General features: G+C 38.2%; 1 protein-coding gene across 2 annotated transcripts in view; it reads right to left on the bottom strand.

Moving 5' to 3' along the window:
- LOC105032984 (uncharacterized) overlaps window positions 1-24,468 on the bottom strand; it is a 61,398-nt gene that overhangs the window by 16,525 nt on the left and 20,405 nt on the right. For both annotated transcript variants that reach the window (XM_010907594.4, XM_029261181.2), the window contains exons 7-17: window positions 21,685-21,811; window positions 21,203-21,336; window positions 21,055-21,114; window positions 20,641-20,876; window positions 19,171-19,600; window positions 18,548-18,871; window positions 17,815-18,423; window positions 17,486-17,659; window positions 10,846-11,076; window positions 10,487-10,770; window positions 10,125-10,403 (exon numbers count right to left, since the gene is read on the bottom strand). In XM_010907594.4, coding sequence (XP_010905896.1) covers window positions 10,125-10,403; window positions 10,487-10,770; window positions 10,846-11,076; window positions 17,486-17,659; window positions 17,815-18,423; window positions 18,548-18,871; window positions 19,171-19,600; window positions 20,641-20,876; window positions 21,055-21,114; window positions 21,203-21,336; window positions 21,685-21,811 — 2,888 coding nt within the window. The remainder of the gene's footprint in view (window positions 1-10,124; window positions 10,404-10,486; window positions 10,771-10,845; window positions 11,077-17,485; window positions 17,660-17,814; window positions 18,424-18,547; window positions 18,872-19,170; window positions 19,601-20,640; window positions 20,877-21,054; window positions 21,115-21,202; window positions 21,337-21,684; window positions 21,812-24,468) is intronic.

Here is a 24,468-nt window from a genome sequence, read left to right as displayed (position 1 = left end):
AACATGGTCAGCAAGAGGTTATTCATATATGTAGGCAAACAGGGTTTACGCATAGACAATTTGGTCAGATGAAGTATACAAACACATACAGACAGAAAGAAGGAAAAAATGTGAGGAACAGCTTGCTTGTCAAACAACATAATTCATCACGAAATGTTAAGTTTTATATAATGCCTTTTCTAATTATTAAAGTTTAAATTTATTATAGGCAATCATTTTCTAATATATGGAAGTACAAGTACCTCTTGAAAATTTGCTTTTTATTGGGAAGTAAAAATCGAAATAGAGTGTGTGAGGACATAAAGATATGCATCGGACAAGAGAAGTAGATATGATGAAGGCAGAACATTGTTAAAGAGGCAAGGATGGTTGTCCATGAAGAAAAGAAATTTTAGGTGATAAATAGTTGAGAAGATTGGATATCTAGCAGTCCTAGGACAGGAGGAAAATGGCTGTGAATGGTCAGTAGGTAGTAGGATAGGCAAGTGGCACTGGTGATAGAGGATGGGAGGCCAGACCAGGGCTTATCTTCTTACATGAAAAAATCCTGCATATGGTCAACAAAAACACCATTTAAATGCATTTACGCAATACTAAGCACATGATGGAATCAAAAAAGAATATAACTGTTGTTGAGAAGGGGGGTTAATAATTGTACAAGCTATAAAAATCTAAACGAATTTGGTCTAGTCAGATGCTGTGGACCCATGTAAAATGCATCTTCTTAAACAGTGGGTCAAAATCCAGATATAAACTATTTCATTGTGACAATATTCTAAAAATAATCATAAAATTCTTGAATTATTTTACACTCTTTCCATAGTCAAAAGTTTTCCAAACAATTCTCGAGCCATAAATTTAAAGAGAATTTATCAATGTTAATGGTTTCTATGAGTTATCAAAAATTTCCAGTATTAATTCAAGAACTTATGAATTACAAATTGATGATGCTATGTGTAACTTGTGACGGCGATATTTTTGCTATAAATACTGTCTCTACCATGCTTGCTTTTACATGAGGAAATTTATAACCATATTAATTTGTGTCTGTATTTCATTCTGAACCTGAGTAGCTTGAATCTTCTTCATAGGGTCACTGGTGCGGACACCAGAGCCATAAAAAATCGGCAACATGATTTAAGTTCGATTTGGATTGAAGAAGCCTCATTAGATTTATTCTACTTCAGTTATTTATTTTCAGTCAATAAATTTTTAATGCATTTAGCTTTGGGTCCGTAGGGCCATACTTGGATTTGTCCACGTTACCTTTGAAGCCACCACTCTTCACATGCCAAGAGAAGAAATATGCATGCCAGCATGTGTCGTGCTCATGCCAAATTGTGTCAAGCATCAAGCACCCACATGGAGTTCCATTTCTTCCTTAGAATTCCTTAAGAGTTCTTGGCTACTTATTTTATTGAAGGCTGATTTCTTTTCCATGGTAGATTATAATGCTTTACTTTTTTGTGGAGGGTTGATTTTTTCCTTGTAAAAGATAAGAGATTCCTAAACAAACAGGACCCTTAGAGTCCTATATAAATCCTTGTATCTTCCATGAAGAAGACAATGAATGATTTTACAAACTCCACAAATACTTGTGTCAATCGCTCCGAGAGAGAGGGAAATCGCCCCACAAGGGGAGGGTGTGAGGCCCACTTTCTATCCTACTCCTACTTAAGATCCAGTATTCCTGCGACTCTGATCGACTCCACCATCTATCCACGCAAGCCTATTCCGTCAAGAGAAGATCTGTCTCCTCCAAAATTTTCATCTGTCGTGCTGAGAGAAGGAGTGATTTCTTATTCTACAGATCATATGCTGTTAAGGACCTTCGTTCCTTAACAGTTAATCTTTGATTTTTTTTTTTTAATCCGATATTGGTAAAGACCTAATTCTTTATCGATGGATCTGTTTGGTTAAAAGATTAAGAGCCCTAATCAGAGTAGTTTCTTAACTACCACGATCCGGATTCTTATCATCTTCTTGGATTTTCTCACGGGTTTAATGTTTTATTTTTTCTCGTTCCATTCTTATTTCTTTTTGCATTTACTCGTGAGCATGTTTAATTTCTGCTATCTGTTTATGAAATTCTCTATTACTAGTTGTTTACTGATCTCTCGAATGGCATTCATCTGTATCATTTAAATTGATCTCGCTTTAGTCTCGTATCAATCAATCACGCCTCCTGAGCAGAGTATAGGCAACTATACTGTCTGTCCTGGGAATAATGAGCCCCTGGCTGGACGTGATTTGTTGTTGATGAACAGAAGAGAGCTTGATCATTAGGATTGATTTTTTTCTCTCTTCTTTAGGGTTGTCCTGCATCAATTTGGTATCAGAGCCGATTGATTAGGGCTTTAGTTTAAATTCAGCAATTTAAATTTCCGCAAGTTAAATTTTCACACTCTAAATTTCATACTTTACTTTCAAGCATTTTAATTTTTATTGTACCTTATTTCTGTATCTTAGAGTTGCATGACCACTAGATCAGGTACCTGATACCAACATCCTACTTCTCCACCCAACACCAATATGGATCCCAATATAGCAGCCATCATTAATGCTCTGATTGAAAAGTTTGATGACATGAAAAATTTTATGAAAATCATGGATGAAAAAATAGTGGTATTAGAAGAAGCTAGGCAGAAACAACCTGAACCTGAGTTTTCCCGACTACCTATAGGACAAAGAGGTAGGAATCTAGAACTTGATCGACCTATAGGGGCACGCCCGCACCATAACCAGTTCGATCAAGATGAGCATATTCTTAGGAATGTGAAAGTCGAAGCCCCAAGTTTTGATGGTTGTCTAGATCCGAGAGAGTACCTAAATTGGAAATCAGGTATGGACCACTATTTTGGATGGTATGAAATGTCTGAAGCAAGGAGAGTTAGGTTTGCTAAGATGAAATTGGTGAGGCAAGCTCGACTTTATTGGAAAAGTGTTGAGCGTCTTCTCAATCAGAGAAGACAAGATCCGATAGAAACCTGGGATGAGATGAAAGAAAAACTCAGAGAGAAGTACCTCCCCACCTCTTACCAACCAAGACTTTTAGATCAATGGCAGAGGCTTACTCAAGGGAATAGATCAGTCACCGAGTATATCATGAGATTTGATGAATACCTCATGAGATGTGGAGTAGCCGAGGATAGGGTTGTTACCTTATCTAGATTTAGAACTAGATTACGAGAGGATATTCAGCGTGAGCTCTTTTTGCGAGAGATAACCACGTTGGAACAAGCTTATCAACTTGCCTTAGATTTTGAGATATTTTCTAGATATTCGACTCTCCGTCGTCCTGAATCCAGCCGAGTAACCCTTTCTGGATCGAGACCTAATATTAATCAAACTTCTAGTAACAAACCTCCACTTACAAATCCTATTGGGAGAAAAGAAGATAAAGAAAAAGGAGCTATAGGAGAGTTATCAAAAGGAAGTAGTTCTCGATCCCATTGCTTCAAGTGCCATGGTTACAGTCACTTTGCTGCACAATACCCCAACCGATCATTATTCGTAGATGAATTAGAAGGAGAAACTCTAGAAAATATTGAGGAAGTTTATGAAGCTAATCCAGATTTAGCCGAGCAATTTGAGAGTACTGAGGACATCCTAGGTTATGCCGCACCCGAGTTAGACCTTAGGCTTGAAGTCGTTAGGTATGTCCTAGCACAAACTAAGAAAAGTGAAGACTGGCGTAGGACTTCTATTTTCCATACCTTCATAAAATTTGGCGATAAAATTTGTAAGATGATCATTGATAGCGGTAGCTATATCAATGCCATCTCCACCGACACGGTTAAGCGATTAGGATTAACTCCTGTGGATCATCCCTGTCCATACCGTGTGTCTTGGATTGATTCATCCTCTATTTCCATCAAATTTAGATGCTGTGTGTCCATCCAGCTTCATTCCTACCAGGATCATGTGTGGTGCGATGTCTTACCCATGAAAATCGGAAGTATCATATTAGGTCGGCCTTGGCTATTCGACAATGATGTTACGATTTATGGCCGAACCAACTCCTGTAGCTTTACTCATCAGGGTAAGAAGATCACGATTAATCCTTTCCCACCTAAGGCTACTAATAGAAAGATAGGCGATGGATCAAAAAAAAATCTCAAGAAGAAAAGCCTCCATCTGATAGGTGCTAAAGAATTAGAGACGACCATGAGTGAAGGATCACCAGTTTGGATGCTTGTTGCTAGAGAAGTTCGTGAGGATTCTAAGGTAGATTATCCTAAGTAGCTAGCCTTCTTAATGAGTTTCATGATGTCTTTCCTGAGAATCTTCCAGATTACTTACCGCCTATGAGAAACATTCAACATACCATTGATTTAGTTCCTGGATCTACCCTACCCAACTTGCCCCACTATAGGTTGAACCCTAATGAGCATGCCGAGCTACAAAGACAAGTTGGAGAGCTGATAAAAAAAAAAATTGTGAGGGAGAGTTTGAGTCCTTGCACGGTTCCTGCACTACTGACTCCAAAGAAGGATGGTACATGAAGAATGTGCATAGATAGCCGTGCCATTAACAAGATCACCATTAAGTACCGCTTTCCCATCCCTAGATTAGATGACATGTTAGATATGATGGTCGGATCCACTATCTTTTCTAAGATCGATCTTAAGAGTGGTTACCATCAAGTAAGGATTAGACCGGAAAATGAGTGAAAAACTGCTTTCAAGACAAAAAATGGTTTATATGAGTGGATGGTGATGCCATTTGGATTATCTAATGCCCCTAGTACTTTCATGAGGTTGATAATCCAAGTACTACGATCATTTATAAGAGTATTTGTAGTCGTATATTTTGATGACATTTTGATCTATAGTCGAACTAGGGAAGACCATTTAGATCACCTCCAAAGAGTGTGTCAAGTTCTTAAAACAGAAAGCTTGTATGCTAATCCTAAGAAGTGCGCTTTTATGACAGACCATATCATCTTTTTAGGTTTTGTTGTTACCCCCAATGGTGTATCTGCTGATCCTGAAAAGATTAGAGCAATAGTTGAGTGGCCGGTGCCCAAGAGTGTGCATGACGTGCGGAGTTTTCATGGATTAGCAACCTTTTATCGTAGGTTCATAAAAAGGTTTAGCACCATAGTCGCTCCCATCACTGACTGCATTAGAAAGAAAAAATTTAAATGGACTAGAACAGCCAATATAGCTTTTCTAGACATTAAGGACAAGATGACTCATGCCCCAATCTTACGTCTCCCTAATTTTTCTAAGGTTTTTGAAGTAGCGTGTGATACGTCAGGAGTTGGGATTGATGGTGTCCTTAATCAAGAAGGTCATCTGGTAGCATACTTTAGCGAGAAACTTAACGATTCTAAACTCAAGTATTCTACCTATGATAAAAAGTTTTATGCGGTAATTCAAGCTTTAAGATATTGGAGGCATTACCTACTAACGCAAGAATTTTTTTTGTACTCTGACCATGAGACCCTTAGATTCCTGAATTCTCAAAAGAAATTGAATCATAGACACGGTAGGTGGGTCGAGTTTTTGCAAGCCTATACTTTTGTTTTGAAACACCGTGCAGATGTAGAGAATCGTGCTGCTGATGCCCTGAGTCGTCGTCATACTTTGCTGTCCACCGTTAGTATAGAAGTTGTTGGTTTTGATAAGGTTAAAGAAAATTATGTGTCCAGATTTTGGTGACATACCGCTTTACGTAAGGGACCATCTAGAGAATGTAGTGAATATATCCTTCAGGATGGTTACCTATTTAGAGAAATTAGGCTGTGTATCCCCCGTACATCTTTAAGAGATTTTTTAGTTTGAGAATTACATGTTGGAGGATTAACTGGACACTTTGGTAGGAATAAAACTATAGAGTTGGTAGAAGCCCAGTTCTTTTGGCCAAGCTTGAAAAGAGATGTCGCCCGAATTATTGCCCAATATAGAACATGTGCCGTGGCTAAACAGAGAAAACAAAATACCGGCTTATATACACCCTTACCTATACCAGACTAGACTGTCCTTGGCAAGATGTTAGTATGGATTTTGTTTTGGGATGGACAGCTAGGAAGCATGATTCTATTCTAGTGGTTGTAGATAGATTTTCAAAAATGGCCCATTTTTTGTCCTGTTGCCAAACGTCTAATGCGTCGAAAGTTGCAAGGATATACTTTGATGAGATTATTAGACTACATAAATTGCCTAAAATCATTGTTTCTGATAGGGATGTTAGATTTATGAGCTACTTTTGGAAAACCTTATGGCACCTTTTAGGCACAAAACGAAAATTTTCTTCTGCCTATCATCCGCAAACAGACGGTCAGACCGAAGTGGTTAATAGGAGTCTTGAAAATCTTTTGCGTTGCTTGATTGGGGAACATATGGGTAACTGGGATCTTTTGCTGCCCCGAACCGAATTTGCATATAATAGCTCTGTTAATAGGTCCATTGGCATGAGTCCTTTTGAAGTAGTTCATGGATATCAACCTAGAAAACCAATAGACCTCATCCCACTACCCATGCATGCTAGGATTTTCGAATCTACAGAGTCATTTGCACAGCATGTCAAGAGTCTGCATAAAGAGATCAGTAAAAAAATTAGTATGAGCAATAAAGTTTATAAACAGAATGCAGATTCTCATCGATGTGTTCAAGAGTTTGTAGAGGGAGACAATGTGATGGTTCGATTGAGGCCTGAACGGTTTTCTCCCGGAACCGTGAAGAAGTTACATGCCCGAGGAGCAGATCCGTTTAAGATCATAAAGAAAATCGGATCAAATGCGTATGTTGTGGACCTACCTTCTGATTTTGGGATTAGCTCTACTTTTAACATTACAGATCTTATCGCCTATAAAAAACCAACTCGGATACCTAGTAAGCCATTTGAGCCTGAACCAACCTTTGAGAGCGAACCTATCCCTGAGTGTCCACCAGCCAAAATGTCAGCAAAACACGATCAGATTGAGAGAATTTTGGATGAGCAGATCCTTTCCACTTGGAGTCGAGGCTATCAGCGGTATCTGATCAGATGACGAGGTCGATCGGAGTCTAAAGATATCTGAATCACTCGAGAAGAGCTGCAATGCATTGATCCCGATCTACTTCAGCATCACCAGAGCGTCACCAGAGCGGAATCGACCCACACTCGACAGGATCGAGTTTTTCCCACCTCGAGAGAATTGATGCGGACACCAGAGCCATAAAAAATCGGCAACATGATTTAAGTTCGATTTGGATCGAAGAAGGCTCATTAGATTGATTCTACTTCAGTTATTTATTTTCAGTCAAGAAATTTTTAATGCATTTAGCTTTGGGTCCATAGGGCCATACTTGGATTTGTCCACGTCACCTTTGGAGCCACCACTCTCCACATGCCAAGAGAAGAAATATGCATGCCAGCATGTGCCGTGCTCATGCCAAGTTGTGTCAAGCATCAAGCACCCACATGAAGTTCCATTTCTTCCTTAGAATTCCTTAAGAGTTCTTGGCTACTTATTTTGTTGAAGGCTGATTTCTTTGCCATGGTAGATTATAATGCTTTACTTTTTTGTGGAGGGTTAATTTCTTCCTTGTAAAAAATAAGAGATTCCTAAACAAACAGGACCCTTAGAGTCCTATATAAATCCTTGTATCTTCCATGAAGAAGACAATGAATGATTTTACAAACTCCACAAATACTTGTGTCAATCGCTCCGAGAGAGGGAGGGTGTGAGACCCAAAATCGCCCCACAAGGAGAGGATGTGAGGTCCACTTTCTATCCTACTCCTACTTAAGATCCAGTATTCCTGTGACTCTGATCGACTCCACCATCTACCCACGCAAGCCTATTCTGTCAAGAGAAGATTTGTCTCCTCCAGAATTTTCATCTGTCGTGCTGAGAGAAGGAGTGATTTCTTATTCTACAGATCATATGCTGTCAAGGACCTTCGTTCCTTAACAGTTGATCTTTGATTTTTTTTTTTTTAATCCGATGTTGGTAAAGACCTAGTTCTTTATCGATGGATCTGTTTGGTTAAAAGATTAAGAGTCCTAATCAGAGTAGTTTCTTAACTACCACGATCTGGATTCTTATCATCTTCTTGGATTTTCTCACGGGTTTAATGTTTTATTTTCTCTCGTTCCATTCTTATTTCTTTTTGCATTTACTCGTGAGTATGTTTAATTTCTGCTATCTGTTTATGAAATTCTTCATTACTAGTTGTTTACTGATCTCTCGAATGGCATTCATCTGTATCATTTAGATTGATCTCGCTTTAGTCTCGTATCAATCAATCACACCTCCTGAACAGAGTATAGGCAACTATACTGTCTGTCCTGGGAATAATGAGCTCCTGGCTGGACGTGATTTATTGTTGATGAACAGAAGAGAGCTTGATCATTAGGATTGATTTTTTGTCTCTCTTCTTTAGGGTTGTCCCGCATCAGTCACCCACCCTCTAAATCTTTCTGGAACCTTGAAACCACACCTGCTTGTTAAGGGCTTCCTCACTAAAAAGTTTCTAAAGTATCCAACTCCCTGCACCCGGTCCCACACCCACTCCTAATTTTGTCAACTAAGTTCTGAACTTTCTAGGCAAATTCTTCAATTTTTGCCAAATTTTAGATCTTTAGTTCTGTAGTCTAGACAAATTGTTTTTGCATGCCAATTTTGCAATTTTCATAATATTCAAAGCTATATACCTCATAAATTCTAGACTTGGTTAAAGAGCTCACATTTCAGTCATATTCTAAAATTGTTGTAAGCCCAACACACCCTGCCACTATGGAGTCTGAGGGTCAAATGTATGCAGTCTTACTCTCGTGTGAGGAGAGGTTGTTTCCATGTTTTAAATTTGTAACACCCAACTCACAATGGAACAATATTACCATTGTGCTAGCCACCAAAGCTCACCCTCTACCAAACACACCCAATGAGACACCCAATTTCTACTCCAGAATTTGGACTATCTAGTATAAATATGGTATTCTGTACCAGCTCGAACCAGCCGATACATTCCGTACTGTACCGTACCAGTGAGAAACTGATCGGTTCAGGCCGGATTTTTAGAAAATGGCTTGAAAGGGACCGAACCAGTCGGTTCGGTACGGTATCGGCCTGTACCGCTTGATACTGGGCAATTTGGTCCAGTTCGATATGGTTCGGGACCGGTTCGGTCCGGTTCGGCCTGATTTTTTTTTTCTTTTTTTTTTTGTGCTGTTGGGTGGGATTTTTTTTTGATTTTTTTATATCCGGTATGGTACGATACAATACCATACTGTACCATACTGATCGGCAACCGGCATGGATTTCGATATCGAGTCCACGAACCTTAAGTGCCAATACTCACCTATCTAGCCAATGGGAATGGGAGGAATGAACAAGGAGGGCAAAGAGTTTGTTTCTTTCTGATCGAGCTCCCTCCCTAAATTAATGAACTCGTAAGATAAAAAGATGGTTTCTTTTTCACCTTATAGATGAACAGCTTCTTTTTTTTTTTTCTTAAGTAGAGATGAATAGTTCCTTCTTCTTGAACATCCCTCCTCATTCCTCTTCCTTTTTCCATCTTTGTTGCCTTATTTGTCAGCTGTCTACTAAACAGCTGCTCTCCTTCTTAAGTAGAGATGAATAGTTTTTTCTTCCTGGTCTTATTCCTCTTTCTTTTTTCCAACTTTGTTGCCTCAATTGTCTGCTCTGCTTTGCTGACACCACCACTTAGAGACAATTCTTTTGTCAAGAAGGAACAACCTTTCCTACTGGCCTTATTCCTCTCTCAGGTTCTACCTTGGGTGTCTTTTGTATGCCTTGTTCTCCTCCTGCTACAACTGCTACCCCTTTGCAGACTCATCCTCCTCTTGCTACTGTTATTACTACCACCACGACTACTATAATACTACTCCTGCTACAGGTCCTAGTACTGCTGTTATTGCTACTTGCTGCTGCTGCTGCTCCCACTGCTACTAGTAACAGAGTATGCCAAGAATCAGATGTTAAGAACCTTAATTGAAAGACTTCTTAAGATGTTCTTTTTATCATTTAAGCTGTTAGGTCTCATTTTTGAGTGTCTCTGACCTACAATTTGTTTAATAGCACATGTTATGAACTTTAATGCATATCTGTAAGTTATCCATGAAAAGAACCATACAAATACATTATTTTGCTAGTATTTCAGGTTGATTACCTTTCAATAACAGTGTCAACCTCTTCTTTGCTCTTGGGGCCGCAGACCAATACTCTAGTAAGGCTTAGTATGTCACGATAATCACCCTGTCTGATTTCATCTTCATGAGAAGCTTGATAAGGAAACCTTCCAGCAGGTGATGTTGATACAAAATGTGTTTCCACTGTTTGCTCGGTTGCAAACTTCAAATCAGCACCTAGCCCAAGACAGGTAATAGCCATAGCATATGCAACACTACCAAATCCTGTGTGGGAAACAAAAAGATAATACCTAGCAGATCTGCAGAGAAGAACTTCAGTTATATTCCATAACAAAGAGTGGTGAGACAACTTTCCAAAGACAATCATTAATTTGATACATACTCATCTCTACAATACTGGATTGCATCGACATCTGTAGCTAATGCTTCTCTTTCTCTTGTAAACGGTATCCTCTTGTATTCAATATTGTAGCCTTCTGCTTTCAAGGCTGTATATACTTCAGTAGGTGTCTGGACATCATCCAGTGAAATGTTTTCCCAATAACCAATCACACTTAATTGATTTGTAGAGGGATTAAATTCTTCTCGATGCAAAAGCATTCGGCCACCTGATTGTGTTACCTCAGCAAATATATCCTCTTTCATCCTTGCTTCCATGTGTTCAACCTGCATAAATGACCAGATGGGAATTGTGAGTATAGCTAATGGTTATTGTGGTATGGGTTTCAACAATCTACCCACCAATGGGCCAGTGATTCCAACATGTTTAAGTGTATCAACAGGTTGATCAAGTTCTCTGAGAACAAATGGTGTGCCCTTGATGTAAACAACAGCTTCTTCTCTCAGATCTGTTACCACAACTTTATGAGTAATATTTGTGTTTGTTGTATCTTTAGCACCTAAATAGGAAAGCACTTCTCTAGCACCATCAATTGTTGGAGTTGCCATGCTATATACAGGATATGCATCAACCTGAAAGACAATGTTTTAGGAACTAAGGGCCATGCTGGAAGATGAAAACTTATTATCAAAACATAAATTCTCAGAAATATGTTCAGTAAATTACATATTAAGAAGTCATATGCTAATTTTCTTTATAGATGATCAGCAAAGTGAGGGAAATTTAAAGAGATGAACTAAAAGACATAATTGAACACAGATTATCTAATACAAAATAAAATTTTCACAGCAAAGCTGAACAACAGAAATCATATAAATGCTGCATGTGCATCTTTTAGAAAAAAATGTTAATTGAAAAAGGCCTAACCGCCTAAGCAATGTTTGCATCATTTCATGCCTAGGCCTTAGTTGCCCAGAATCAAGAGTGTGAGAATGGGTGCAGGTGCAGGTGCAGGTGCAGATGCAGGAAAGTGAATTCTTCAGAAACACTTTTAGTACAAAAGTGCTCAGGAAGCAGGTGTGGGTTCAAGATTCCAGGAAGACTGAAGTGGGTGGATTGCCGTAACTAGAAGTTCTGGCTACAAATGGTGAGGCATTCCTAAAATGCCTTGAAGTGCACCAAGGAATTCTTTGGATACCTAGATCAGAACAGATTTTTCCTCTTAATCCACTGAATCAAATTAAATTTGGAATCTTGAACTGCATTTAGATTCTTCAAATGCAGTAGGCCTTTGTCCTCTAAACCCACTAAGTCAATCAAATTCAAACATCCTATTATATATATTTAAACCAAGGAATTTGTTATTACAAATGGTCCTCTGAGTCCATAAAACAGGTCAGATTGGATCTGGAAGTGCTCTTCATATTTTCAAACTTGTCCAGAACATTCAAAGTTTAGAAGTAAGACAATTGGATATGACAAGGGAACACTTAGTCCTTCAGCCCACTAATCAAATCAAAGTCAGAATCAAGTTCTCTTTAGATTCCTAAACCTTAATTTGATTTAACCTTCAAATTGCATCCACTTGCAAAATTAGAGCTGGGATAGAATGACAATTTCATTTTTCACCCCATTCTGTCGTTTTGTTCATGCAAAAGAAACCACATTCCCATTGGAATTACTATTCCCTCAAATAGAGGAATAGCAATTTCATTCCTACACAGAAGGAAGATCATTTCCAATCATTTAGGAGTGATTTGACACTTTTGGAATGTGCCAATTAGCAGCATTGATGATCTAAAAAGAAATAAATGGTATCTTTTGCCTACATATTAGTACCATCTATTGTATAAAATGGGAATACCGATTTGATTAAGTTGAAATTAAATTATATTACTAAACATTGTAACTATTTATTGGTCAAAGATACATTCTATAAAAGTAATATAAAATTGATCCATTTCAAGAATATTACTGACTTGGAATCACCACTCTTTTCTTGCACTCCATTTCATATCCAAACAATGGAATAGCAATGCCAATATCAATTCCCTATTTTCCATTTTCATCCATCCTAGTTGTCCTTTATTCCTATCAGCAAACATCACATTAAAGACTGGAAAACATGTCTAATGTAGTAACTAAATGTTTTCATCATATGACCAAAATCAAATTGAACTTAGCGTTTGCAGGTACTTAGATCCAACCGGACTTCATCATTTTTTTCATTGAATCAAAACAAATCAGGATCCAAAAGTAAGGTCCCGATTCCTAAAATCAAATACTTAAATATGGAAACTATAAAACTGCAAGTTTGGTAGAATACTGAAACAAGTTCTTATGCAAAAAATGTAACTCATGCAAATTAAATATTAAGCTTTGTTAGATACCTAGGGATCCTTGTTTTTTCCAAAATTAGATTTCCGGAAGACCCAAATTCTGATGGTATACTGCCATCCCCTTACATTATGTAGCTGAAAGCAAACAGCTTTTCATGTGCCTCCGCTTCTCTCTCTTCCTCTCCTTCTGTCCACCTTTCCTTTTTCCACGAATTTTTCCTCTTTTACCTCCATTTACCCTTCTCCCTTCCTCCTCCATCTGCCCCAACCCCTTCCCTCACCCCCTCCACTTCTTCCTACCCCCCAGACCCATGTCTCCACCCCATCCATTTAATCTTTTTCTCCTCTTCTTCCTTAACTCTGCCACCTCAATCTATCACATCCTACTCTTCCACTTTGTCATCCCACATCCATCCCCTTCTCTTCCCCATCTATCATCTTCCTCCTCCATCCATATCTTCCCTTTTCTCCTCTAACAAATCACATAACTTTTCATTTTAAAAATATAGTTTTGGTTAAATAGAAAGATAGATAATAATGCATATTACAAACTAATGTTAAAATAGACCTTAAAGTAGATCATGTAAAACTGCAATGAAGGTATTCAGAAGTTACTAATACAGTAATAAAACTTAATCAATGCAATCAACTTTATGAATTATTTAAGCAACAGAAATTCCCACAAAGTTATTGAGAACAGTACATATTTACAACAAATGACTGAATCATTTGTCAAAAATGATATAGAATTTATAAAGAGTAGTACCTTAAGTTGAGGGAATATATTACAAATGTGATGATTTAAAGAGAAATAAATAATTCTAAATATTACAATTGAAAGTATGTATCCATATTTCTGTATGAACACGATATAGTCCACAAACATTTTCCACTGAAAGAAAGCCAGATCCTAATCCATTACACTAAAGTCTAGCTACTAGTTATCATCTAACAAGATTGAACACTCAATTTAGCAGCTTTTCTTACTACCATTCTGAAATCACAACATTGCATTTTGAACACTTAAAATTTTTGCTATGAATCGATATTTTTAGATTGGATTCTTATTTACCTTGTTGATATAATTAACTAGGCTGAAAAATGTTTAGATTTGTTTTATATAGGGTTTTTTTGCATGTATACCCTCATAAATATCTCAAATTGCATGTAAATTTACAATTTGTGTATATACTCTTATAAAATATTCTTTTTACATGTATACCCTCATAAATCTAAAATATCACGTATACCCTTGCAAATTTACTATTTAACTGTACACCCTTACCCATAAATTGTTCCTTTTTGTGAACGTATCCTCACAAAACTACTATTTGCATGTATACCATTATGAGCTATTTCTTATGCTTACTTTCATTAAGTTCAAGGTATACAAGCAAAAAGAAATAATTTATAAGGATATACACGAAAGTTGTAAATTTGCAAGAGTATACACGAAATTTTAGATTTTTACAAGAGTATCCATGCAAAAAAAATAATTTAAAAGGGTATCTATGCAAAAAGCCCATATATATATATATATATATATAGAGAGAGAGAGAGAGAGAGAGAGAGCAATACCCACACCACATAATAGTGCATCTATGGATCTTCATCAATATTGTATTTTTTGACTAGAAGACCTAGAGCCAACTATCAAGCAAGGTTGGTATAGCAATACAAAAGAACGTATTAATCAACTACTAGGCTAATACAATATGGTACCATATCGACACACAGTACACAACATGGTATTGGTAGGTGTCTTTTGTCCTAACCTTAGATTTTAGAGAGCAAGAGAGAGATAGGGAGGATTGAAGGAGGGCAGCCACTACAAGGTTGGCCCAATTTTGAGTAGGGTTTAGAGTGGAGAGAAGTCCTACTAGTAGCTAGCAGAGCAATGGAGAAGATGGTAATGGTGAACATAGCAGAGTAGAAGGCTGGCATCCTACCAATGGCCCATGTAGAGTGAGATAATCATCTGCAGGAGCTCTATGGTGAGAGGCAAAGAGTCTATATGGATGAAGCAAGCAAGCAACCATAAGAGATAGCAATAGAGAGAGTCCAAGTAAGAGAGAGAGAGAGAGAGAGAGAGAGAGAGAGAGAGAGTGATCAAGTGTTGGGGTTTGAGGGGATCAACTCAGACTTGAAATTGCAGGTGCCAATAACCAAGCCAAACTGAGTGAGCCTTAGGGTTTCACTGAATTCGGACTTATGATCGTTGTCTCAAACCAACCCCTTATACCTACCGATTTCGCAGTTTGGTAGCTCGTGAGGCTCATAAACTTGAGGTCACATTCAAATCTTGTTGATGCAACATTGTTTTGTCAAATAATTATACTTTGGGTGTAATTTTGTCACCTATTATTTAATGACCATTTTTCCTTTTTTGGAGGGTATATATTGGTTTGCCATACTAGACCATATCGCTTCGTAATAGGCGCACCTTACAATCCCATAAGGAACCGACACTCCGTGGGAGGCATACTTAGTATTAATGCTAGGAAACGACCTATATCAACATTCTACCAGGCACCAGCATAGTACCAGAAAGGGTACATTGAGATACTGGACCAAGCTAGTGAGAGTTTACTATGAACCACCCTTGCTCATAATTGCTAATAGAAAGCCAGGAATACTTGACCGAGAGTCTGAGACAATTGGCCTATTATTGACCCAATCAAATTTGGGTCAGCCAACTTGACCTAGCCAAACTATGGGTTGGGTTTGGATTGAGCACCTAAACCTGGTAATATGTTGGCCAACTACCTGAAAGAAGAGAAAGGGGATATGAAAATTTTGAACTCAATGCATGCTCAAATCTCACATCTGACAAAAACCAAATAGTCCAAAAAACATAGGAAAAGGTCTTCTAAGTCCATCACTCTCGACATCATTATCCCATTGCTAATTTTTCAAAACCTACTAGCATGGTCCAAGAGTGAAATGACCAACCGAAAGGAAAGAGTTTCATTTTAACCCCACGGCCAAAAAGACCTAAGAGACCTAAAAAGAAAATAAGGGAGGCTCACCATTCATCTTGTGACTCCTCATCTCCCTCTTCTCCAATTGCTACTCGCATGTCCAGCTCCCAACTCCCAAAAGATGCACTCTCAACTAAATAAAACAAGATTTACCCAAAAAAGGAAAAGAAATGAAAACAACTTTATTTGAATAGGTAATAATTTTAGGTACAATTTATAGTATTTTTATTTAATCTTGTCATTTATTATTTATTATTTGCTTTCTTTTCATATACAAACAAAAATTATTTCTTTTCTCCAGCTCCCACGTCCCAACTACCAAAAGAAGCATCCTATCAACTAAAAGAAAAGGAGATTTGAAAAAAAAAAAGAAAGAAAGAAAAAGAAATAGATACTAGGGTTTATTTGAATAGAAATGTATGATATTTTTATCTTGTTACTTGTTATTTATTAGTTGCTTTCTTTTGAAATATAAACAGAAATTCGATGTCTTCTATTTGTTTTAAAATTTAACTAGGTTGACCCAAGCCGGACCAGGTTGGCTATGGGCTTATGTTTTTTTGACCTGCTCAAATCCAAGGCAAGTCAGAATAAAATTAAGCATTTGTTGACCCAATCCACGTTTAGTCTTACGTACAAACACCATAAAGCATGCCTGTTGGTATGAAGCTTTAGTATAAGCTATCATAAGAACCTCTTAGATATTTGAAGGATCCTGTGTTTGACATATGATATAGCAATTAACCTAAGGTTGAGCCAAATTGACAACTTCAAGCCTCTTAGATAGCCGTAGAGTAAGGAAGAGAGGAAGACAAGATCAAGCAAGGGCGAGAGAGATTACTAATTGGTCAAGTTAATTCCATGACACCAATTTGCCAAACACTGCTACCACATTAATGCCTCCTATGCCCTTGTTACGGTACAATAGCAACCAAAGAACAGGATGGAGGGCTTTTGGAGGGGAAAAGGCTAGTCATGGTTGGGGTTTGTAAAGATCGGGAAAAAGATCCGAGGTTTGAAATACCATGGTATAAGGGCATATTGTATTAATGCAGTATGAAATTCCATGCACCCTTGTATGTACTCATGGTTAGTCAGCACAGATGATACTTAGGGTTGATACAAGGCTGTAAACATGCAATATAGGATGACACAGTCATATTTTCATATCTCGAGAATTTGACATTAGGTTGAGACTTGAGATTAATACAAGCCAAGCTTGATAAAGCCTTGCCTCTCTGCATGCAAGGATAAGGCTGCATATATTTTGACCCTCCCCGAACCCTAATGGCAGGAGCCTCATGCACTAGGCTGCCCTTCTTTTAAGCCTGATAAAGCCTTGATTTAACAGCCATATTATTTAACCCTATGAAACCAATTTGTGTTGATGGTCCTTCATCTCAATGGGCCAACATTTATTGCAATTCTCCTTCCATAAGCTTTAGATGATCTTTTGAATAAAAAAATTCATCTACTTCTTCATTTTATTTATATTTTTGGCCACGCAGCTATAAATCCATTTTGGCCGAATTAACCACGTAAATTCAAAAGCTTTAGAGCTGTCAAGATGTGTTATTGGATCAATTTGTAGAATTTTTAATCCTTAAAGGATAATGACAAGAACAAAATATGTTATTGTAAATGATGGAGAGGATAGGTCTTAGCGATTATATTAAGCTCGTATAATGATACTCATGTTAGATTCAACCTATAAAACATACCTTGTAAACATGGGGCGTACCCTGGAACCGTATGCAGCTTGAGGTTCGTTGTCCAGGAAAGAAGTACATTTTAAGTATGGATCCTTTTCCTAGAACAGAACCATGGCGGGCTTTGATTATTGCTTCCATTACCACATCATCATGCTGAGATTCATATAATAACTTAGGTTCTTCCTGGAGACAATAAAACCATATTTACATCCACAGAAAAAAATAATATCAGACACCTTAAAAGCTTTGAAACAAGTTTTTTGAAATTCATGAACCAACAATGCTGTGACATAAACATACACATAAAAGACAATTCGAAAGCAGAGAAAGAACTTTACAGGTATTGTAAAAAATCTCCCAGGACGCAATCTTATGCTCCATTTCATTGTCTGAATCTCTGGCCTCCTGTGCAGCCACGTCTTAAACGAGATCTTAGTTTCCCCTTGCCCACAGAAACCATTAAATGCTTCACTTCCAAGATAGGCTGAGAAAGCAATTAACTTGAAGTAACGCTCCAAGTATTCAGCACCACGATTTAAGGCAACCCTCCTCACCCTCGGTTCTACATGTTGCTGATTAATTACCTTCCTGTAATGCAGTACTGCTTGACGTATGTTCTGCAAAGCTGAACATCTATTAATAATAGCATCCAGGACCTCTCTGCACTCAATCCCATTATCAAATAGTCTCGTTATCTTCCGTAGCAGAAGGATGTCATTGATTCCAAAAATGTGTTGTGGCTCCTCAGAGTTTCCAGATTTAACTACATTTAAATTGGGGGAACCATTATCATCTACAGCTTCTTCACCACTAGAGGAGCCAATATCCAACTCTTCATGATAACTACTAACATCATCCAGCTGCATTCTGATAGGTCTCCCATAATCAATTCTAAGTTTTAGGAGGCAGGCTATCACAGTGCCTGTCGTCGTTCTGCCTCGGCCCATCTGTAAAGAATGAAATGATCAAAATCAATATTTATTGGAACACATATACTTGATCAAATAATAATCCTGTGCCTATTTCAAGCGTCAAAAGAAATGCAAGTAACTACAATAACAGAAATTATACCTGGCAATTGAATACAAAAGCTGTATCCTTGGAAGCAGAGGCAATCTTTAATGCTATTGTGTCAAAATCTGAACTTTTGGGAGCTTTACCATCGGTAATCGGCACACGTGCATACTTAACAGGGAGGCCTTCAGCCTCCAAACATTTGTAGACCTCCAAAGGAGTTTGGATAGATTCAGCATTCACATGTTCCCATGCATCAAATATTTGGCCATCATCAGTTTCATGAATCACCATGATGGCACCACTATAGCGGTCTGCCTCCCGTAGAATATCCTCCTTTAACCGAGCTTCCATTCTCTCCACTCTCTCACGATCAATTCCCTGATCACCCAACACCTTCATATCATCAGTTTCTTTTTATGGTTTGATGGATGAAGATCATCAAATGTATACATGTCTCAGCAAAACAAAATCATATAATTGCAACAAAATTGCAGAAATATGTGATGATGATTTTCAAGGGGGAAATCAAATATATATGACGGATACCCTTTCCAATTCTAGAAATCAAGATGTCTTCAGCCTTAAGCTCAAGGATATGACATGTATTCTTCTAATTAACAGACAAAAATATTGAAAATTTACATAAAACAACATGAAATGAGTTTAAGAAAAAATACCGTATACTCTAGCATGTTCTTATATGGCCTTTCCACCTCACGCAGCACAAACGGCTTGCCATTTATATAGATAACTGGCTCTTCCCTCATATTGTGCCACAAAACCGGACGTCCACCCTTCTTACTACTTATATTCTGAATGACAGCTCGAATACCATCAATCGTGGGGTTTGCAACACCATAAACTGGAAATCCAGGTACTTCTCGAAAATTAGGAGCACCCTCCACTCTCTCTGGCAAACTATGATTCTGACAGCCAGGACAGTGATCACTTTTTAAAACAGTCTGACTTCCAAGAACTTCTCCATTTCTCATAGCAGCAACCACACCCATTTCGTATGGACGGCCATCAGCAGATTCAGCAATTTTCATTAAAGAAGGTTTCAAGCTTGAATATCCAAGTGCACCCATTGGGTCTCTCCTCAGCAACCTAGATGAAGATTATGTGCATGATACAGTCGCAACACAAAATATGTCATTGTAGAAGAAGTAAATTGCTGGTATAGATGGACAAAAATAGAATATAACGCAAGCTGAACTGGAAACTGGAAAGTGTAAACATGATTCTCATAACTGGTCTACCCAAACACAATTGATAGAATAAAGGTTCCAAGAAAAAGTGGTTGCATAATACAGCACAATAAGGCTATGTTTGGCATCACTGTCACTTTTTTTTTTTAAAAACATGTAGAAACAGGAATTTTATTTCTATTTTGTTTTCCAGATTTTTGACAACAGAAAACATGTTTGGTTCCTGCCTCTTTTTCTTTTTCAACAAGGAAGGCCGGCAATGTGACCGGCGACAAGGGAGGGGGGATGGTACCAGCGACGTGGTCGAGGACAAGGGAGAGCTTGACGTCGAGCGGGGTGGTAGTTGAGCGAGCGGCAGAGGAAAAGGAAGTGAAGATGGAACCGGCGATGCAGCCAGGGACGAGGGATAGCTCGGCAACGAACAGAGAGATGGCCGGCAAGGCCCGAAGAGATGGTGTGGTTGGGCAGGGGTGATAAGGCTGAGAGCGAGATTTGGTGGAAGAAAAGGGGTTGGGAGGAGAGGGGTGAAAACCCACTTTTAAAATAACTAGAAGTGAAAATTTTTCAGTTTCAATTTTTCCGGAAATAATGGAAGTATAAAAAAAAAATAACAGAAACAGGATAACCAAACATGTTTTCTGAATTAGATTCCATGTCTCTTTTTTTAAAAAAAAAAGAAAAAGAAACAAGAAAAAGGTGCCACACAGTCCCTAGATTTGTAATAGACTAGAAGAAAAAGGAAAATACCCTATCCATGAGCATGCCATTTTGTAGTACTTTGGCTTTTAAATTTAAACTTCAGAACTTAATATTAAAGGCCTGAGCGAACTTAATGAGGCCAGTTAGTAAGGTTACATCATGTCCATATGCTATTCTGATTTGAAGGTTTTGCAAGTTGCACACTAAAATGAAACTTATAAACATATCTCTGAATCTTACCTACGTAGTATGCTATAAAGTTCAGGCCTTGCTCTCATCCAATCAGAAAAACTTATTCGGTCTGATGACATGTCACGAAGAGCAGCTCTATCAGTGTGAACGTAAACAGCAAAGCAGATGAGGAAGTAGTAACGTTCCAAATACTCAACAAAGAATGAAAGTGATGCCTCTCTCTTCATCTCATCTGGTTGGCGAAGGATACTATTGCGATAAGTAGCTATAGCTTCACGCAAGTTCTGTTGAAAAGAACGTAGAGTAAGCTTTTCAGAAGATATCTTATTCTACTTTTATATAAATAACCTGCGATCAGAGCTCAAGCAGGAAGATGCTTGCCTAAGGACTATTTACAGATACAGGCACTAAATAAAAAATTAGACAATTATTTGAGAATGCAAATTATAGGTAAGCAGGTACCTGCATAGAGTCACATTTGTCAATGACTTCATCCACTTGCTTTTTACCCTCTGCCCCACCCTGCAAGAAAGATGCCTAAAAAAATTAAATTCTGTATTCTTGAGTGATAAGTTTGCGAAGCTAAAGGAAAATAAATCTGATGTTTTACCTCTAACACACGAATTAAGCTTCTTATGACAGCATATTCACCCCTGCGCACTGCCTCCTCAGAGTTTGGTATATTATCAGTAACGTCATGTCCAGACCCAAAGATTTTCCCAATTGAATTTGTCCTTGGAATACCTATTTGGACCAACCAACCAAGTATAATATAAGTTTATTTTCTGCACCTACAAGATGAAAACTATTGAAAGAAGAAAATGTACACCGAGGAAAAATAATACTGGTTTCCACAATCACATAGGATATTTAGCAAGTTAATCTAATAACTGGATCATTTTTTATCCACCAAGATCCAAATAGGTCATATAATAATTAATCTGTTAAAACCCCTTGGCACAGATTCACACCTGGCCATGTGACTTGTTTTAACATTAGGCTGTTATGATAACTCTCAAAGGTCATATGACCTGCTAAGGTGCCCATCGAGGATAAATACTGATGAACCATTTAGAAAGTGAAAAGCATTACCGGAAGCTCCTTTGCGATTGAGATAAACCAAAGTAGCTATCACCATTCCAGTAGTTGTCCTTCCCCGACCCATCTGACAGTTGAAAACTATTTCGGTATCTAGATCAACTTGAGAAATTCTATGTACCTGTGACAAATAAAGTACCAAGTCATCCAACAAGACCTTGGGTGTATAATATCTTTTCTTAAACTGATTGAATGTCAGCTTATCATCCAATAAGTGCACATAACTTCATAATGATAAAAAACATAAGACACGATCCTGACCAAGTAAACTTTTCTCCACATGGTACAGATTAGCTATTTGAGTAAAGCCTGCCTAAGTCTAGTCTAAGAAGGACCTGTTTAAATTTCACTGTATACAACTTGTCACATGGCCTAGCAAGCAAGGTTGTAGAGACAGGCCAGGCTGGCTCCATACCAAAAAGGTGACAGCATACCCCGAATGGGGAAAAAAAGGCCCAAACTTCACTAACAGCAGCAGATCAGCACCGGTCTGTTGCAAATTAAGCCCAAGTCAGTTGGCACCAACCAGTACCCAGCTGGACACTTCAAAAGGGCCTTTTTCCCCACCAATTGGAGATGGGAACAAAAAGAGGGATTGGAGGTGAAAAAAATGAAAAATCACACATGTCGAGCTTTAATTGCGGGATTTGGGACTAGAAACAAGCTTCTAGCTAAAAAGTGGCTTCACTCCCCCCATTCCATTTTCTTTTAAACAAAACCCTAAATAAAGGAAAAATTGAAGAAATTATGCAGCAATTATATTATATAGATTTAATAGTGTATAAGCACCAGATTCATGCCCTTTAGCATGAATCCTGGATCAAAAGAAAAGAAATTGGGAGTTCTGGGTTGAGCACCAAAACTTCCCCAAAATTCATGCGCATCAAAAAATAACCCAAGCAATTTGTGTTTATTTGTTCTATTATCAAATATGTTGTCAAGTAGGTGCCCATCTACAACCCTAGCAGAATTTTTTAATTTGATCTGTCTTTTTTTCTAAAGTTATATTTATATATAACAATTTAGAACAAGGAATACCCTACCAGTCAGCACCAATGCATACTGACTGCATTGGTCAGTACTGATGTGTATTGACCATACTGGTATGTGGTACAAGGGGCGTACCAATTGTCAGTATGCCCAACCAGCCCTCACACCAAGCATATCGATACAGTAATAGATTGGTACCAGTACGGATCCCAGTACCAAAACGGCATACCCTGATTTAGAAATTTAAATAACCAAGTTTTCAAGAAAATACTATATAGCATGCTACCAAAATAAACAAGTACTGAATCCCATTATCTGTGCTGTGCGAAATTTATAGCTTACTCATATTCATGACTTACTGCAGTATACAGAGCAAATGAGACAATAACATGAGTGATACCCCAAGCACATGACACTCCAACACTACCAGTGCTACCTCTACCAGGTACACAACATTAGCATGGTACCTGATGATGTATTTGACCCATTGGGTACTTGATGTGGCAATGTGGTGAGGGACTACATTCCTGATCTTAAAAATATGGTCCTTGCTCCTTAATAGTGTGGTAAATATATTCATTCTTTATTCATTTGTCAAACTAGTGATAGTAGTAGACTATTTCATCTAAAATGTTGATCATCTTTAGTATCATACATCAGATTTACTAATTACCAGTAATTACACTTCAATTGTTAATGCACAACTATAGTTTTTCAACAGAGTTTTAAATGTGATTTATATGGAACTATTTATTAAACTAGCAATAAAAAAACACTAGTATATAGTTTAAAATGGTTACAGCATTTAAATCAATAAACTTACCATATTTATGCAAAAATATAGCATTGAAATAATACAAAAGAGAGAAGCAAAAAAAAAAGGTTTAGAGCCAGAATAGGTTGTAATGAAGTTGTACATTTTGATACCATATTCCTCAATATTAAATCTTTGCTACCAGGGAATCTAACTTCCAATTGGTTCTCAATTGTTTTGCTTCTCTTTGCTAATCTTGGGTGTTAAGACTTTTCCAGTTATTCCTATCAAAAGCATTACTAAAAGACCTACCGACTAGTAATCAATACAGTATGGTACCGATTCGTACCGTATCAAGCTAGGACATATCGGGACCATGGTGAGGGAGAGGGAGAGGACTAGAGAGGAAGAAGAAGAGGGAGGGAGGGGAGAGAGAGAGGGGGAGACTTCGAGGTGCAAATCAATTTGTAGCCGCATCTCCCAAATCTGACGATCATAGCTGAGAAGGATGGAGAGTGGGAGAAAGGCCGAAAGGAGGAGGTGGGCATGGTCAGTGGTGAGTGGAGGGAGAGAGGCGAGAGTTTCTAATGCCCCAAATTCTTGGCACTCTCAACTAGGTTTGAGAGAGAGAAGAAAAGGGGGGAGAAAGCATAGATTCTTGGTGGAGAAATCCTCAATATCTTATCGAGAGAGAGAGAGAGAGAGAGCGAGAGAGAGAGAGACGGCTTGAAGGAGGAGGTGAAGGGGCTGGAGGAAGGGGGATCCATGATTCAGGGGGGTTGCGATTGCGAGTGCATCAAGCATCTGCAGAGGTTAAGGAGCCAGAGAAGGAGGGATCCACAATGAAGGGGGTTAGGCAATCATGAGCGGATAGGGCAGATCTCAGATTAGGGAATGGGTTCGGCCAATTTATTGAGCCGATAGTGCGAACCGTTGTGCCTCCTTGTTGGTTTGGTTCCATATGCCTGAATCGGATGGTTCAAGGTGGTATGGCGAACATTGCTCCCTATGGCATAGCCAGGTAAGGGGATGGA

Source organism: Elaeis guineensis, chromosome 4, assembly GCF_000442705.2.
Source record: "Elaeis guineensis isolate ETL-2024a chromosome 4, EG11, whole genome shotgun sequence".
Classification (NCBI taxonomy): domain Eukaryota; kingdom Viridiplantae; phylum Streptophyta; class Magnoliopsida; order Arecales; family Arecaceae; genus Elaeis; species Elaeis guineensis.
This window is presented reverse-complemented; position numbering and strand designations above follow the sequence as displayed.